Below are 15,302 nucleotides of genomic sequence, written 5' to 3' on the forward strand. Positions count from 1 at the left end.
CACATGTTAATCAATAGGCTTAAGTACTCCAGGAATCACCCTTCCACACAAACAAACATAGGAAGTCACAAGTAGACGTCAATGTGCACCAAATGCATTAATATTTGAAATGGCATCACCCACGGTATTAATGAAATTTGGCTAATGCAAAAACAATCCAGGCATCCCAAAATTATCTAAGAGAGGAGAATAATATTTTAAGAGGGCTTAAAATACATTCTCATAATACATAAAGTCTTTGCAAAGTGCAAGGTTGGGACTTATGTGCATTGGCTACAACGAGCAACCAACTAGGGCTAAAATTATTAAGTTTAAAAATATGACATGCTAGGGGATGTGGTCAAGATTACCCTTCCAAGTCCTTAAAGGAAATGCTTTCTAGGGGGAGGATCTTGTTGAAAAGGTTGGGTGCTACTCAGCCTCCCCTTAGTTTGGTTACACAATGCAAGATTGCTCCGAAGCCTAGAGGTGATTGTTCTAAGAGAAATCTAGAGCATAGATTTGTTTGATGGTGGGTGGAAATTTCTTTACAGGCAAGCACCCAAACTTCTGATGACTAGTACACCAACACATGTCCATCAAATGGTTTTGGATGTATTGCCAACCAAGCCTTAACATTTTGATGGGTAGGCATGAGTATATATATGCTCACGAGCTATGGGACAAGGTAATTTTTTTGTTGTGTCCTGGTTCAGAGGGGAAAAAAAATTTGGAGCTCACAATGCAAGATCTATGACTTACATACACAGTGCACACAAGTAGGTTGTCTGCCCTTACAAAGTTAGGCTTAGGATATAGAAGGTGGGTGTATGGACGGGCAACAGACCGGGTAATGTACGGCAAGCTTGCTCATCCATCTGCACTGCGCCGGGCTCATCAAGGATCCATGTGCAGGTAATTTCTCTCATCATCTTCACGGCGCCGGGTGCTTCTAGAGTCGGTTTTATGGGTGGGCGTCTTGCTGACAAGCTTGCCCATCCTTCTGCACTGCACCGGGGGCGCATCGAGGATCCTTTGTATGGCCGAGTATGTCCAGCTCGCTCATCCATCCAAGACCATCTGCACGGATGTGAATGGGTCTGCAATGTTCAGGCCCATCCTGCATTGATCTGTATGGGTGGGTACAGTACGGGTGACCTAATGTTCAGAACCATGTTGCTCATCCATTTAGGTTGGGCTGCATGAAGCCCAAAGGGAAGATGGGATATGCATGCACTACCAAACACAATACCTTGCTATATAGAGCCGATAAGAGAGTCACATTTCATTTCTCAGGATCTTCCAAACTCATGGGCCTTATTATTGGCCAAGATTTACCATGTCAAAGTTAGCCATAAACACATGAATCGCCAGAATGTATCCTAAATTTATTGAAACATCCTTTCTCACCTTGTAATATTCATCGAATATATATTTCAGGTAAGCATTGAAGATTAAGTTGCCCTCATTTTTTGCTCTTTAGCAAGGTTGCATAAGAATGTAAAACATGATCGAGGACGATGGGGTTTTATGCGAAACTGGCCTAAGACATTTCCATGAAAAGAATTTCCAATGGAAGGCCCTCATGTCTGTTTGGATGAATGAATGCAGAGAATAATATTGGGTCAGGTGTTGTCAAACTATTCCGGTTTCCCTTGATAGCAGGGAAGTTATAGATATGAATGAAAAATGCAGCTGCAGTTTGGAATACATATAGAGGTATTGCAGAGCAAGACGAGCAAGGGAATAACTACCAAATGCTAACCTTGGAAGATTCACTTGCTGCCTTGGAGGCAGAATTACCTTCAGTGGAGAGTCTCGTCTCCTGTATACAGGGTTGCAGAAAAAGGAAAAGTTTGATATATGCCAAGGGTGTGTACCTGCTTACATGTGATTCTGGTCTAGAAACACATACACAGCTGGAGAACTACCTTGTGCCCATGTTCGTGGAATGTGGAAGCATTCCCATTGCCCAGCAAGTTTTTGTTCGGTTGGGTTGCCACAATGAGTATTCTTGGAGTTCTCTCATTCAAGGCTACATGGAGTATGGGGAACCTCAGCACACTTTTGACTTGTTTCAAAAGATGCAAGAAGATCGTGTACATCCCAGTAGGCATACATTCATGTCCTTGTTAAAAGCCTGTACTATGCTGAACTCTATTGAAAGAGGCCAAGCTATACACTCTGAGATTGCTAGAGAGGGCTTTGAAAGTGATGCTTTTGTGGGTGCCACTTTGATTGATATGTACGCACAGTGTGGCTCACTTGCAGAGGCACAACAAGTGTTCGACAAGCTGCCAGTCCGAGATGTAGTCTTGTGGACTGCACTGATTGGAGGGTATGCTGAACAAGGGCTTGGTGGGGAAGCTCTGAAGTGTTTGGAACTAATGAAACTGGCAGGTGTGTCTCCAAATGCAGTTACATGTGTTTGCTGCTTGAAAGCGTGTTGCAGCTTAAGAGCTATAGACAGAGGGCGAGAAATACATGCTCTGATTGCCAAAGAGGGTTTCCAAAGGAATTCTTATGTTTGTAGTGCATTGATTGATATGTTTGTCACATGCGGTGAACTTGCAGAAGCTCGGTTAGTGTTTGATCAGTTGCCAATTCAAGATGTGTCGTCATGGAATGCACTTATTGCAGGGTACGTTGAACACGGGCTTAGTGAGGAGGCACTAAATTTGTTGAAACAAATGCAACGTGAGGGTGTGTCTCCTAATGCTGTGACATATGTGTGCAGCTTGAAGGCCTGTGGCAGTTTAGGAGCCATTTGCAGGGGCCAAGAAATACACTCTGAGATTTCCCAAGAAGGATTCGAAGAGAACTCATTTGTTTGCAGTACTTTAGTGGATTTGTATGCCAAATCTAGTATGTTTGTGGAAGCACAGGAAGCCTTTGACGCTCTGCCAAAACGGGAGGTAGTCTCGTGGAATGCACTGGTTACAGGGTATGCTAAACATGGGCTTGGTGAGGAAGTGTTCAGCTGTTTAGAGCAGATGCAGCAGGAGGGCATATCTCCAAATGCTGTCACATTTATCTCTAGCTTGAGAGCTTTTGGTGATATAGGAGCTGTAGGTAAGGGCCAAGCAATACACAGTGAGATAATTAAAAGGGGCATTGAAAGAGACTCCCATGTTTCAAGCACTTCGGAGGTCTCGTTTCCTAACCACTTCCATGCCACTTTCAGCGGGGTTAATGGAATCCAGATCACTGAAATGAGTTTGGCAAATGCTCTCCTTGATTTGTATGGTAAATTTGGGAGCATGAAGGAGGCTCAACGATTGTTTGATGCAATGCCAAGAAGAGACTTGATAACGTGGACTGCTCTGATTACAGGCTATGCTCAGCATGGCGAGACTGGAATTGTTTTTTCTTTGTTTGAGAGTATGGAGGAGGAAGGCTTGCAGCCGGATGGGATCACATTGGTTAGTGTTATCACGGCTTGCAGTCATGCAGGTCTTGTGAATGAAGGGCTGAAGTACTTTGAGGCCTTGAGCAAAGACTCTGGCATAACTCCGACTCTTGACCATGTCAATTGCCTGGTTGATCTACTTAGCCGTGCGGGTCAACTCAATGAGGCTTTGGCAATGTTGAAGGAGATGCCTTTCCAGCCTGATCTTGTGACATGGAGCACGGTGTTGGGTGCTTGTCATAAATGGGGTAATGTAGAGCTTAGCAGACAAGCCTTTGAACACATAATGCCTTTTTGTGATGTGGAGCACGCTGTTGGGTGCCTGTCGTAAATGGGGTAATGTAGACTCTAAAGCTTGGCAAACAAGCCTTTTGAATATGCAATGAAGTTAGATGAGACACATGATGTGGCATATATTTCAATGTGCAACATCTATGCAGACATCCACTTGTGGCAAAATACCAAGGGCATTGAGAACGAACATGGCATGGAGAAAACTGACTTTATGTTTTCAGAGTTGAGCATACACTTACAACAAGGAGATATACTGCACAACAAAAGATATATTTTAGGGAGAATGGTGAATGTGGGAAGAAGATTTCACCACTCTTGTAAATATACTAAGAGGAACAGTTTCTGGAAGGAGAATTAGCCTTTTGATCTGAAGGTAAAGCTAAACCTATACCCAGGGAAACTTGAGCATTAGTATATAGAAAGGCAAACATAAAACATTTAGCTATTATGTTCCAAGGCCAGAGATTGGTTGACAAGTCTTATCTTTAGGTTAGGTTAACCTGGGCCTTGGGATAGGGCATCTTAACCTGGGCCTTGGGATAGGCCCAGGTTAAGATAACCTAAAGATAAAGACTTGTCAACCAATCCCTATCCACATGAAACTGGGTGTTTTGATCAAATCGACGAGAGACTTCAAGCAACGACTTCCTACATTCGGGGTTCTCAGCACTAGCGATGTGCAGGTCCACAAATTGTCGCCACATTCTTGAATCTTAACATTGTTTTTATGTTTAAATGCAGCATGTTTTATAGTTTCTATGAGCTGCTTATTAGGGCAAGTTCCATATATATGATTTTTGGGGCCAATACCACCACACTGGAAATGTTTATGAAACATATTTAAAAGGCATGAAATATTTTTGAAACGTTTGACTGCTATGCTCTCTTTGAAGAAGGTAACCACTGGTGGTCTTAGATCGTGATGAAGAGAGAGTTGGCCTTGGTTTTTTCTTTGTTTTTGTGTGTCTAAAAACAACTTGATCTTGTTCTTTTGGTGGCTGAATGGGATCTCCATTTCATCAAATCTGGTCAATAGCTTGGAGATGTGAATTGGCTTAGTCTTGGTCGATTCCATGGTTCTTGGTGCTATATGCATGGCAACTCTCCTTCCTACTTCCAGATCCATTCTAAACGTGTCATATGCATATGTGCGTGGCGATGGAACATAAGAGAATGGTTGTGCATGACTTTGTCTCAGGGTTAGCCCTTTGGGGTTGGGTTGTGTATAGTTTCCACTGGTAGTGATCATAAGCTAGCATTGCTCTAAGGTTGAAGGCCTATGATACCCAAGGATCCATTAGGATGTTACTTTGGCGAAACACATGGATCGAAAGTGGTTCTTGGGACTGGTTCTTTACCTTTTCATCGCATTCCCGTCCCTTGTTCATATGGAGAGGAAACTTGGTTTTGCGGTGAAGAAGTGTCTAAAGTGGGTTCCTTTGAGGGGCGGTATTCTTAGTTGCACTCTTTGTGCTTGCGGACTGGTTTGTGGATTGCCTTGGGATATGGTTGCTTGCCCCTGCTGGTGTTGCAAAAGGGACGTGTCTCAATTGCCGCAAGGGAGGTAATGGGGCTACATGGCGGAGGCTAGTGGGAGCCATTTCTAACTTGGGATTGACGGCACAAAAGTTTACAAAAGTATGGCATTTGACATGAATTGACTTTTGGTGGTTGGGGTGAACCTTGATGGTCCACGTCCTATTCTCGTTCACTTACTAGAGCTTTGCCTAAGATAGTACGGTGGAACTTTCTTTTCACAAAGTTCATAGTGCTTTTTTTAAAGTCTGTTGTCAAATTTGGGGTTTGGAGAGCCATGTCATCTCTCATTTCCAGGGGTTTCTTGGTTCTTCCAACCCAAAGTCTATATTTATTTGGCTCACTTCTTCCTAAGACTCCTCGCTTGAGGTAGACTTGAAGGACACTTGCCTTTTTATCAAGGAAGCATTATGTTGAGTATTGGTCGTTTGATGAGACCAACGATTGGGTGGGTTTGACATAGTATGTTTTTTGATGCACAACAGTCGATCTGATTGTTGTTTCCAATAATTTTCCTCGCATCAAAAAGTTTCTGTTGAATGAGTCAACTTCCAACGTCCCCGAGTGGTTTGCAACTGGGCTAGATCAACATGTTCAAGCATATCGGTAACGACATTATTGGGACATAGCGTGTTACATAATTACAACAATTTTGAGATTGGGCCAAACGTCAGGATATTGATACACGAGGCCATGAGTGAGATGATCTACCCTTAGATTAGTCTTTCACTATAGATTTATAGAGTTACTAAGGGGTAGGAGTCTCACAAGATTTCTTTGGTCAATATCTGCAATGTTACAAGAAGTTGTTGGATAGTGAAGATGAGGACCTTGACTATGAATCACTTGTGGAACCCGCTCTTGGAACTTGATGACTATGGAGATTGGATCCATGACATGGCGACCATGGACGCTCTCCCATAGAAGCTTGGAAAAACAAGGTTCACAAGTCTAGAACATCCCTGCTTATGCTAAATGCAACATCCCTTTTGGGAGCGAATAGTGACTTTGAACTAGGAGTAGTCAATGACTCATCTAGGGAATACTCCTCTCTGAAAGAGGAAACTTTTGCATTTTCCATAGACTCTCCACCAAGAAAGAGGAATACCCACTCAAGTAGTTTAAGAGGTTCATTCTCTCCATGGAGATGAACCTTTATCGGCTTTCCTACATCGAGGCCGTGGATTCACTTGAGACCCACTGGAGGAGTGGAAGACGATCTTCGTGACGCTCCTTTGTTCCACATTGACCATGTATCAAAATGGAGTGAAGACATCACCCGCTTCTTCGCCAATGGATTCCCAATAGATTGTCCTATAAAGAAGGATAGAGCTAGATGCCTCATCAAGAAGGTTGCTCCCTATCAATTGATAGTGGGAATACTTTAAGACCCGCCAAGATGGCATAATGATGAAATGTGTTCACGTGGATGATTTTTTCGTTGCTCTTGATGATCAAAAGACCATTCCATCATTGTTGACGGACACTTTGCTACATATGTAAAACAACCCACAAGGTCCTCCACAGGCCAGCCTATGGTGGCCTACACTCTTTGAAGGTGCAACATGATTTGTCAAACTATGCAATGAGAACGCTAAAGGTTTGTCATGGTCCAAGAGAAGTATCGCATGCACCTGACCCTAACAATCTCAAAACAATCATTCAAAAAGTGGGTCATAGACTTCGTTACGGGAACCTGGTTGCTCGATGTAAGCTCCAATGGTGGCAAGGGTAGAAAAAAAGGAAATGTTCCAGAAGAAGAAGTGTTGAGGAGAATACAATAGGTAGCACAATTGCATTAAAAGGAGTCGTTACTGCCCCCAAATGATTTTGCCAATCGAGTTAAAACCACATACAGCTAATTTATTAACCGCAATCTAATATCACCTCTCTAACTTTAGACAACACTTCCTCACTCTCCCTTGTAATAGACCTTTCTCATTAAATAAACTACTTAAAACATCATAACGTGATCTTTTTCCTCCTAATATCTTTCCACTCCCTAGTCTCCTCAGAAGACCTGAACCTTCAAAAGAAATGCCTTTTTTTTCTTGAAGGAACCTTATAATAATAAGCCTCCCTATTTCACTCAGCCCATCTCGCACCCTTTGTCAACAGCCAACCCCCATGCCTCCATGCATGGCCACAACCCCCAACTCAGCCTAAAGCGTGCAACTCTGACCAATGCAGCCACATTGCAAAGCCAAGCAGAGGCGCCAGCATCAAGAGTAAGCACCTGAGGTATCCACATAACTCCTAGGTAGTCAAATGCAAAAGCCTCCATGACTATTGCCACCAACCATGGCCGCAGACCCGCAACATGTCACTTTCTCATCACCCGATATCTCTTAGTCCATCTTTGTAAGGCTTATTTGACCCCCTTTGAAGCCCCCTTCTAAGTTCTTCTTAGCAAAGAGCCGCCCAAAGCCCCTTTAAGCTCTTTAAGGCTCTCTTGAGCTAGCTTCTTGGAACAACTTTTACATTCCTCAACCTTTTCATAGCTCCTTGACCCTGTTATAATTCCTTCTGAGCCTCCTTAAATCCTATTTACGGATCTTTTTCCCCTCTTGGGTTCATCAACCTTTGCTCTACAGCTCAAAAAATTGCAATGACACAAAATGAGTTCCATTGCTGGCTCCTAATGGTCTACTTCACAATTGGTATGCTATGTCATTGAGCCCTTAATCCAGGTTTAAAACTTTTTATTTGCAAAAAAGGCAAAGAGATTACCTACATAGTAAGATGATATGGGGTTGCTGCCTTCACAATAAAAGGAGTCTTTAACGCTTCATAGAGAAAAATTATCAAATTTCATCATCAGCAGATGAACTTACTACTACGCTAATGAAGGTTCACCTTGGACAACACCCTAGGCTGGACAACTTTGACGATGCATTGATTGTGTTATTGATGTGCCTACAGCTAGGCCATCCCGCCTTGAACACTGCTTGATGAGATGGTCCCTGCTTAGAGGAGGTAGCATGCAGCGTTGTAGAGGTGGCCACAGCTTGCTCGTTGAGCTAGCTGCAATGCAAGCTGACAGGTCTCTCATGCTTTGCTGCCATTTAGAGCTTGCTATGCTGCCCTCCCTGTGTGGCCGAGGCTCCACGTGCCCACTGCTACTGACTCGCCACGGCGTGCTGCTTCGCTTCTTCTCCAACATGGCCATAGCTAATATTTTCTTTCGGTGCTTGGGGTAACACATGCATAAGCTCCAATACCTAGATGCATGTGTCATGCTAGGACTACTATTGAGGGTCAGGGTTTTAAGTACAGGAATCAGCCCATGTTGTGGAGCCGTAATCTATGGAGGCTAAAAGCATGAGGCATCCCGTCAAGAACATGCAACAGTAGGTTACCCGCCAAATTAATGCCATTTGTAAGCTTTATTCAGCTCAGCAATATACAGTAGATTCGGTTGAAAGAATCAAGAATCCTGCTGTTACTCTTTGTAGTCTCAATTGCTTTTGTATTGTGCACCCTGCCATAAGGCCATGGTGAGAACCACACCACTCAGGTCCACTGCCACTGGAACTTCCAATAGAGCCACAGCACTCCGGAAGGCTCTCATTGGAACTTAGCTCCTTAGCCAGCCCATTGCCAGCAATAACACTCTAGCACTCCTATCAAGAAATTCCAGTCACTTATCATACTCAAAGCTGCTCCTTCCATGCTTGCATCGCCTCAGTCTTGTTTGCATCTACCACATATCAGAACCTGCATACATGTTGGACATCAAGATGAATGCTGCAGCATGGTCTTCCTCCATTTCTCCTGCACATTCAAAGGCATGCAAACCAAGGTCTGAACTGCCCCATTTATGACAAGCACCCAACATGGTGTTCCATGTCACAAGATTAGGCTGGAGAGGCATCTTCTCCAACGTTATCAAAGCCTCGTCAAGTCGCCCTGCACGGCCAAGAATATCAACCATGCAATTAAGGTGCTCAACAGTTGGTGTGATGCCATACTCTCTGTTCATATCCTCAAAATACTTCAGGCCCTTCCCTGTGAGACCTGCATGGCTGCATACACTGAGAACACAAAGAAGAGAGAACCCATCTGGCTGTACATCTTCCTCCCTCATTCTCTTGAGAAGCTGAAACACAGTGCCCGTCTCTCCTTGGCGAGCCTGTCCTATGAGCAATGCGTTCCATGTGACAAGGTCTCTTGTCGCCATAGCATCAAATGTTTGTTGAGCGTCAACCATACTGCCACATCTACAATACATGTCAATGAGTGCAGTTGCCAGAATGACGTCCGTAGCCTCGATCCCACCCAACTTGCTAGCTTCAGGACTGTTGTCGGCACATATATTCACGAAGCTGGTTTGAATAGGAGGATCTCTACCATAACCCTTTTTTGTGATTTCAGCATGGAATTCCCGGCCCCTAGCTATGGCTCCTATGCAGCCACAAGCTTTCAAGCTTGAGACACATGTGATTACATCCAGAGCAAGAGCCTCTTGTTGTAGCTGTTCTAAGCGTTTCAGTGCTTCCTCACCAAGCCCCTGTTCGGCATATCCTGCAATCAGTGCATTCCACGAGATCACATTTCGAATTGGTAGGTCATCAAATAGTTCCTGTGCTTCTGCAAGTAAACCACAACTCGCATACATGTCCACCAAGCTGTTGCCAACAGAGGAGTCTCTTTCATATCCATCTTCAACAACCTTGGTGTGTATTTCTCTGCCCTTGTCTATGGCAGCTTTTCTGCCACAAGCTTTCAAGCTGCATATATATGTGATTGCATCTGGAGCAATGGCTTCTAGTTGCATCTTTTCCAAGCAGTCCAGCACTTTCTCAAGGAATCCATGCTCAGCATATCCTGCCATGATTGAGTTCCACGAGACCACATCGTGAACCCGCAGGACATTGAACACTTCACGCGCTTCTGCAAGGAAGCCACATTTGGCATACATATACACCAAGGCATTGCCAACAAAAAGATCATTCTCCAATCCCTCTTTGGCAACCTCAATATGTATTTCTTGGCCCTTGTCTATAGCTGTTAGACTGCCACAAGCTTTCAAGCTGCAAACAAAAGTAACACCGTTTGGAGAAGTTCCTGTTGTTTGCATTCGTTCCAAACAGTTCAGTGCCTCTGCACCAAGCCCTTGCTCAGTGTAGCCTGCAATCAGTGCAGTCCATAGGACTACATCTTGAACTGGCAGCTCATCAAACACTGCCTGTGCTTCTACAAGTGACCCACATCCTGCATACATGTCAACCAGCACAGTCCCAGCAAATAGATCCTTTTCAAAGCTCTCTTTAGCAATCTCAGCATGTATCTCTTGGCCTCTATCTATGGCCACTAAACTACAGCATGCTCTCAAACTGCAAACAAGTGTGGCAAGATTCAAAGGTATGCCCTCAAGCTGCATCTGCTCTAAACAGTCTAGCACTTTCTCATTGAGTCCATGCTCCAGATACCCTGCCATGAGAGCATTCCAAGAGACTACATCATGGGCTACCATGTCATTAAAAACTTCCTCAGCTTCTACAAGTGAGCCACATTTCGCATACAGACCCACCAGAGTGTTCCCAACAATGCAATCTGTTTCAAAGCCCACTTTGACGATGTCAGCATGTAACTCTTGCCCCCCATCTAATAATCCTATGCTACCACAAGCTTTCAAACTACATGCAAATGTGAGAGCATTTGGTAGAATGCCCTCTAATCGCATCTGCTCCAAAAGGTTCAGTGCTTCCTCAGCAAGCCCCTGTTCGGCATAGCCTGCAACTAGTGCATTGCACAAAACTACGTCTCGAGTTGGTAGCTTGGCAAACACTTCCAATGCCTCTATTAAGGCCCCACATTTGGCATACATATCCACCAGACTGGTGCCAATAAATTTATCTCTTTCGGAACCTTCTTTGGCAATCTCAGTGTGTATTTTCAAGCCTCCAACTAAGGCTCCTAAACTAGCACAAGCTTTCAGACTGCAAACGAAAGTAACGGTGCTTGGAGGCACACCCTTTAGTTGCATTCGTTGTAAACAATTCAATGCTTCCTTTGCGAGACCACGCTCAGCATACCCGGTGATAAGCGTGTTCCACAATACCACATCTTGAACTTGCAGTTTATCGAACACTTCCTGGGCTGTTGCAAGTGAGCCACACTTGGCATGCATATCTACCAACGCGCTGCCAACAAATGGATCCTTTTCAAGTCCTGCCCTTTTTATCTTGGCATGTATTTCTTGGCCTCTCTCTATGGCTCCTATGCTGCCACAAGCTTTCAAGCTGCAAACAAACGTGACAGCATCAGGAGACACACCCTCTGCTTGCATCCGGACCAAGCATTCCAATGCTTCCCAACCAAGGCCATTTTCTTCATACCCTTTGATAAGTGCATTCCACAAGGTTACATCTCGAACTAGCAGGTTGTCAAATACTTCCTGTGCCTCCGGGAGCAAGGTACATTTAGCATACATATCCACCAAGGTACTCCCAACAAAAAGGTCTCCTTCATAACCCTCCTTGACAATCTCATTGTGTAATGCTTGCCCTCTTTCCAGATATCTCAGCCTAGCACAAGCTTTCAAAAGGGCCACAAATGTATGCTTACTAGGCTGCTTGCAATCATCAAGCATCTTTTGAAACAGGGTAAGGCCATGTTTCCATTCCCCGTGGTTGATATACCCTTGTATTAGAGACGTCCACGAGTACTCATTCCGGCTAATCAATCTATTGAAAACTTGCTTGGCATCCGACATGCTTTCACACTCGACAAACATCGAGACAAAGTAATTCTCAAGCAATCTACTGTTTTGCAGTCCATTTTGGCAGATGCACATATACAAGCGCTTTGCATATGCTAAGCTTTTCTTGTTTCTGCACTTTTGCAAGATGCAGAAAGAGTTTTCCAGCGAAGGCAAATGGGAAATCCCTTCCAAGCATGCAAGCCCCTCTTCCAAGTTCAGAATTTCCCAATTCTTGTTCTCTAATATATGTTGCTCCATGTGAGCAGTTTTGCAGCCATTTCCCCGAAGCCCCTCCACTACTATGGGCTCCATACAGTCAGTCACACCACCATGGACTTTGCCCAAGAACATCCCCTTGCTCTCCATGAAACCACCAGAGACCAATCCAACTACAATCCTGAACTATAGTTTTATATAAAAAATGGGCAATGTAGGTGCTTAAAGCAAGAGCCCTTCTGCATGGGTCATGGTCAGTAATCAGCCCAGGAGAGGGCCCATCCACATTCATCGGCAAGAGATAGATACTCGTGATGTTCTCTACACTTCCTGCCAGCAGGTCACATCATCCTGTGGAGAAATGGCTGCACCTGCTAACCCAAAACACCACTGGAGTGTGCCCACCACCCTTCAATTATGTAAGCATGCAAGATGGCACCAACTATACTTTGTGGAGGAGAAGAAGTCAATTATGTCATTCTACGAGCTGTTGATGTGGGGCTGCTCGTGTCCTTGAGCTGTCACTCTCACTATGCCCCAAGAAGGAGGTAAATAGCCTTGGGTCGGCTATTCCCTCGTTGGAAGATGGGCCACCTCCTTGAGGGTCTCCATTTCCCATCAAGGAATGGCCTCCCCATGGGCATTCCCCTTCTTGACATTTTTTCACATGCTGGGTTTCATTGGCAAGCTTCTCCACAGTGGCAAGTTACACACAGTGTAACTTGCTTCTAATCATGGCTTACTTCTCTTCGAGAATCCAAATGCCGTGTTTAGATAAATCTATACCTTCTGGAGCAGGGTAATTTGGTAGGGTTGTGACACCAACATACCCCTAGATTAAGGTACTACTGCCTTCTATGGAACAAATATATAAGGTTTTAAAACCTAAAAGCAATTGAAGTAAATTGATTAAATTTGCTTATTTATTTTGGCAACAAACCCTCGGACTTCATGCAGGGTTCTCTAAAGTATCATTCATAACGCTCTTTATCATCATTTTATAATTAAGACCGAAACAACCCAAAAACGCATCGCTAATCAAGCATTTGCCAACGGCCCCTCACCTGTGATTTCAAATGTCGTGGAACTTTCTCAGCCCTCCGTGAGATTAGCCCCGTCTCTTTGTGATCTCATGTACAGGCTAATTGTCCAAACCTGTTGCTAATCACAATAATTATTTGGGCACCAGAGATGTGTAACACAATTCACACCCAAGATTGATGCGTAGTTAGCACAAGAGATTGGAAAGACCAAACTCTATCACCAGGCGCTTACAACGACACATGGTGCTTGTTGGGAATCAAGTTCTTACTTGTGTGTGAAAAGGCTTCTAAGCCTCGATAAATATGAGGTAATGTGTGTGTGAACATCCCCTCAAAAGTTCACTTAAATGTTTATGTATCTTAAAGGCTTCTAAGCCTAAATCAATATGAGGTAATATGTGTGTGAACATCCTCTAAAAAGGAGTAAACATTCATGTGTGTTTGTGTGCGAACCATACTCATGCCATGAAAATCCACTCACATTTTCACGTCATGAAACATAAATTCTCACACCATGAGAATCTAAGGACCCTTATAAATTTGCACTTGTTATACCTTTCAAAAGGAAACCAAGCTGGGCATTTAGCATCGTTCCCAAATGCTACCAGGTGCACTACACAGGATTGAGGGAGGTGTACCAACCTTTTTAGCTGGTCATATGTCAGGATGCCTACTGAGGAATGTTTGGCCTTTTCACAAATTTCTTATATTACCACAAACAACACCAATTTCGCTTCAACACTACTTCTAGACTTCTTCTTCAAAGGCTTGAAAGTGCCATTCTTCTCATCTACTTCTTTCAGTCTACATCCCATTCTTCTCATCTACTTTGTTTAGTCTTTACTCATCTGCTATGTTCAGTCTACATGACATTCTTCTCATCTGCTTCCTTAATCTATATGATTTAACCACATGACCAGGCTTGTCATCACAGAGTAGAAACACTTTGCCTTTGATTGTTTCTTCTTCTCTCAGAAGCATGGAGCTTATTAGAGCCCTCCTTCCCCTTGCCTTTCTTTACATTTGCAAAGAACACAACAACATCACTACCATCTTTGGCTTAAAATACATCTCCTCCTCCACCAACATTATGCCAAACACCTTTAAAGTAAGAGGCAGAGTGAGGTCACCAAATTGTCATACTTTGGGGCCAATGCTCTCATACCATCGTGGAAACCAAGAGTTCTCATGCAAGGGCCACTAGAACCTTTGGAGGCACATCTGCATGAGTCTATGAAGGCTTTGGTATCACTAAATTTTAGAAAGAAATGGAGAGTAAACAATATTACTACTTGCAAACTTTGATTACAATCCATCTTCTCCGCATAAGGAGCTTTGATGGCAATCTAGATAGACTTTGGAGAGAGGATGTCTTGCTTACAAGAGTGCTTGAACACAATAAACTAGATGATTAACTAAGGTACATAAAGTAGGATCTAAAATGACTAACAGACCATATCATCCAATTAGGACCATATCGGATTATAACAAATTCCCATAGAGACTTAGCGTAGCCCCCACAAGCACCTAAGACCATCTGGACCCTCAAATTAGCACAAAAATAACCCAAGAAGTGTCTGTCCTTCTAGCACTCATTGATGCGGTCACATAACCCACACAAACATGCATCCTACTTAGCAGTGTGCCAAGTCTATATAAGCCATCTCCTAACCATCTATCCACATTTTCCCATCATCCAATGTCTAGACTAGGAATTGTCGAGTGCTCAGGTGCTCACCACATCAGGTATTCCTCATATAGGGGGCCTTACAAAATAAAGCACATGCATCACCTGCACTAGTAACACAAGGTTGGAGCATTTAGTAAATCATTTTTCAACATATAGTTTAAGGTAAATTTTATGTGTGTACTCTTTTCTTATTATGAAGAAATATCGGTTAATATTTTATTGCATTGATGGACATGTGAATAGTTTTTTCAAACTAAGGACATTTAGCATTCATCCCTTCTAAATCCATTGGCATGATTTTCTACAACCATAAACCATACTTTTATACATCATCAGAACGAGATGGTGATTCTCTGTTCCTCATTTGATTGATTCAAGCAACATTAATTATTTGAAGAAATTGGCCTTTGATGATGTCCCTTTATGTGG

General features: G+C 43.5%; 2 protein-coding genes across 2 annotated transcripts; one reads left to right on the forward strand and one right to left on the reverse strand.

Annotated features, from left to right (window-relative positions):
* The first annotated feature begins 1,661 nt into the window (after positions 1–1,661).
* Positions 1,662–3,719, forward strand: LOC147640453 (pentatricopeptide repeat-containing protein At3g53360, mitochondrial-like). Its single transcript, XM_086825342.1, has one exon. It carries the CDS (start codon positions 1,662–1,664, stop codon positions 3,717–3,719), a length of 2,058 nt encoding a protein of 685 aa, XP_086681468.1.
* A 4,260-nt stretch (positions 3,720–7,979) lies between these two features.
* On the reverse strand, positions 7,980–13,370 carry LOC147640454 (pentatricopeptide repeat-containing protein At3g09040, mitochondrial-like). Its single transcript, XM_086780804.1, has 2 exons — positions 13,205–13,370; positions 7,980–12,995 (listed from the first exon to the last, which is right to left on the reverse strand). The coding sequence occupies exon 2, from the start codon at positions 12,288–12,290 to the stop codon at positions 8,919–8,921; it is 3,372 nt and encodes a 1,123-aa protein (XP_086636930.1). The 5' UTR covers positions 12,291–12,995; positions 13,205–13,370; the 3' UTR covers positions 7,980–8,918.
* Positions 13,371–15,302: the final 1,932 nt, after the last annotated feature.

Source organism: Cibotium barometz, chromosome 3, assembly GCF_041138505.1.
Source record: "Cibotium barometz isolate CiBa-2024 chromosome 3, ASM4113850v1, whole genome shotgun sequence".
NCBI classification, from domain to species: domain Eukaryota; kingdom Viridiplantae; phylum Streptophyta; class Polypodiopsida; order Cyatheales; family Cibotiaceae; genus Cibotium; species Cibotium barometz.

Excerpts from the sequence above, each read along its gene's own strand:
- LOC147640453 (XM_086825342.1), top strand. The coding sequence starts at position 1,662 with ATGAAAAATGCAGCTGCAGTTTGGAATACATATAGAGGTATTGCAGAG.
- LOC147640454 (XM_086780804.1), bottom strand. The coding sequence starts at position 12,290 with ATGGAGAGCAAGGGGATGTTCTTGGGCAAAGTCCATGGTGGTGTGACT.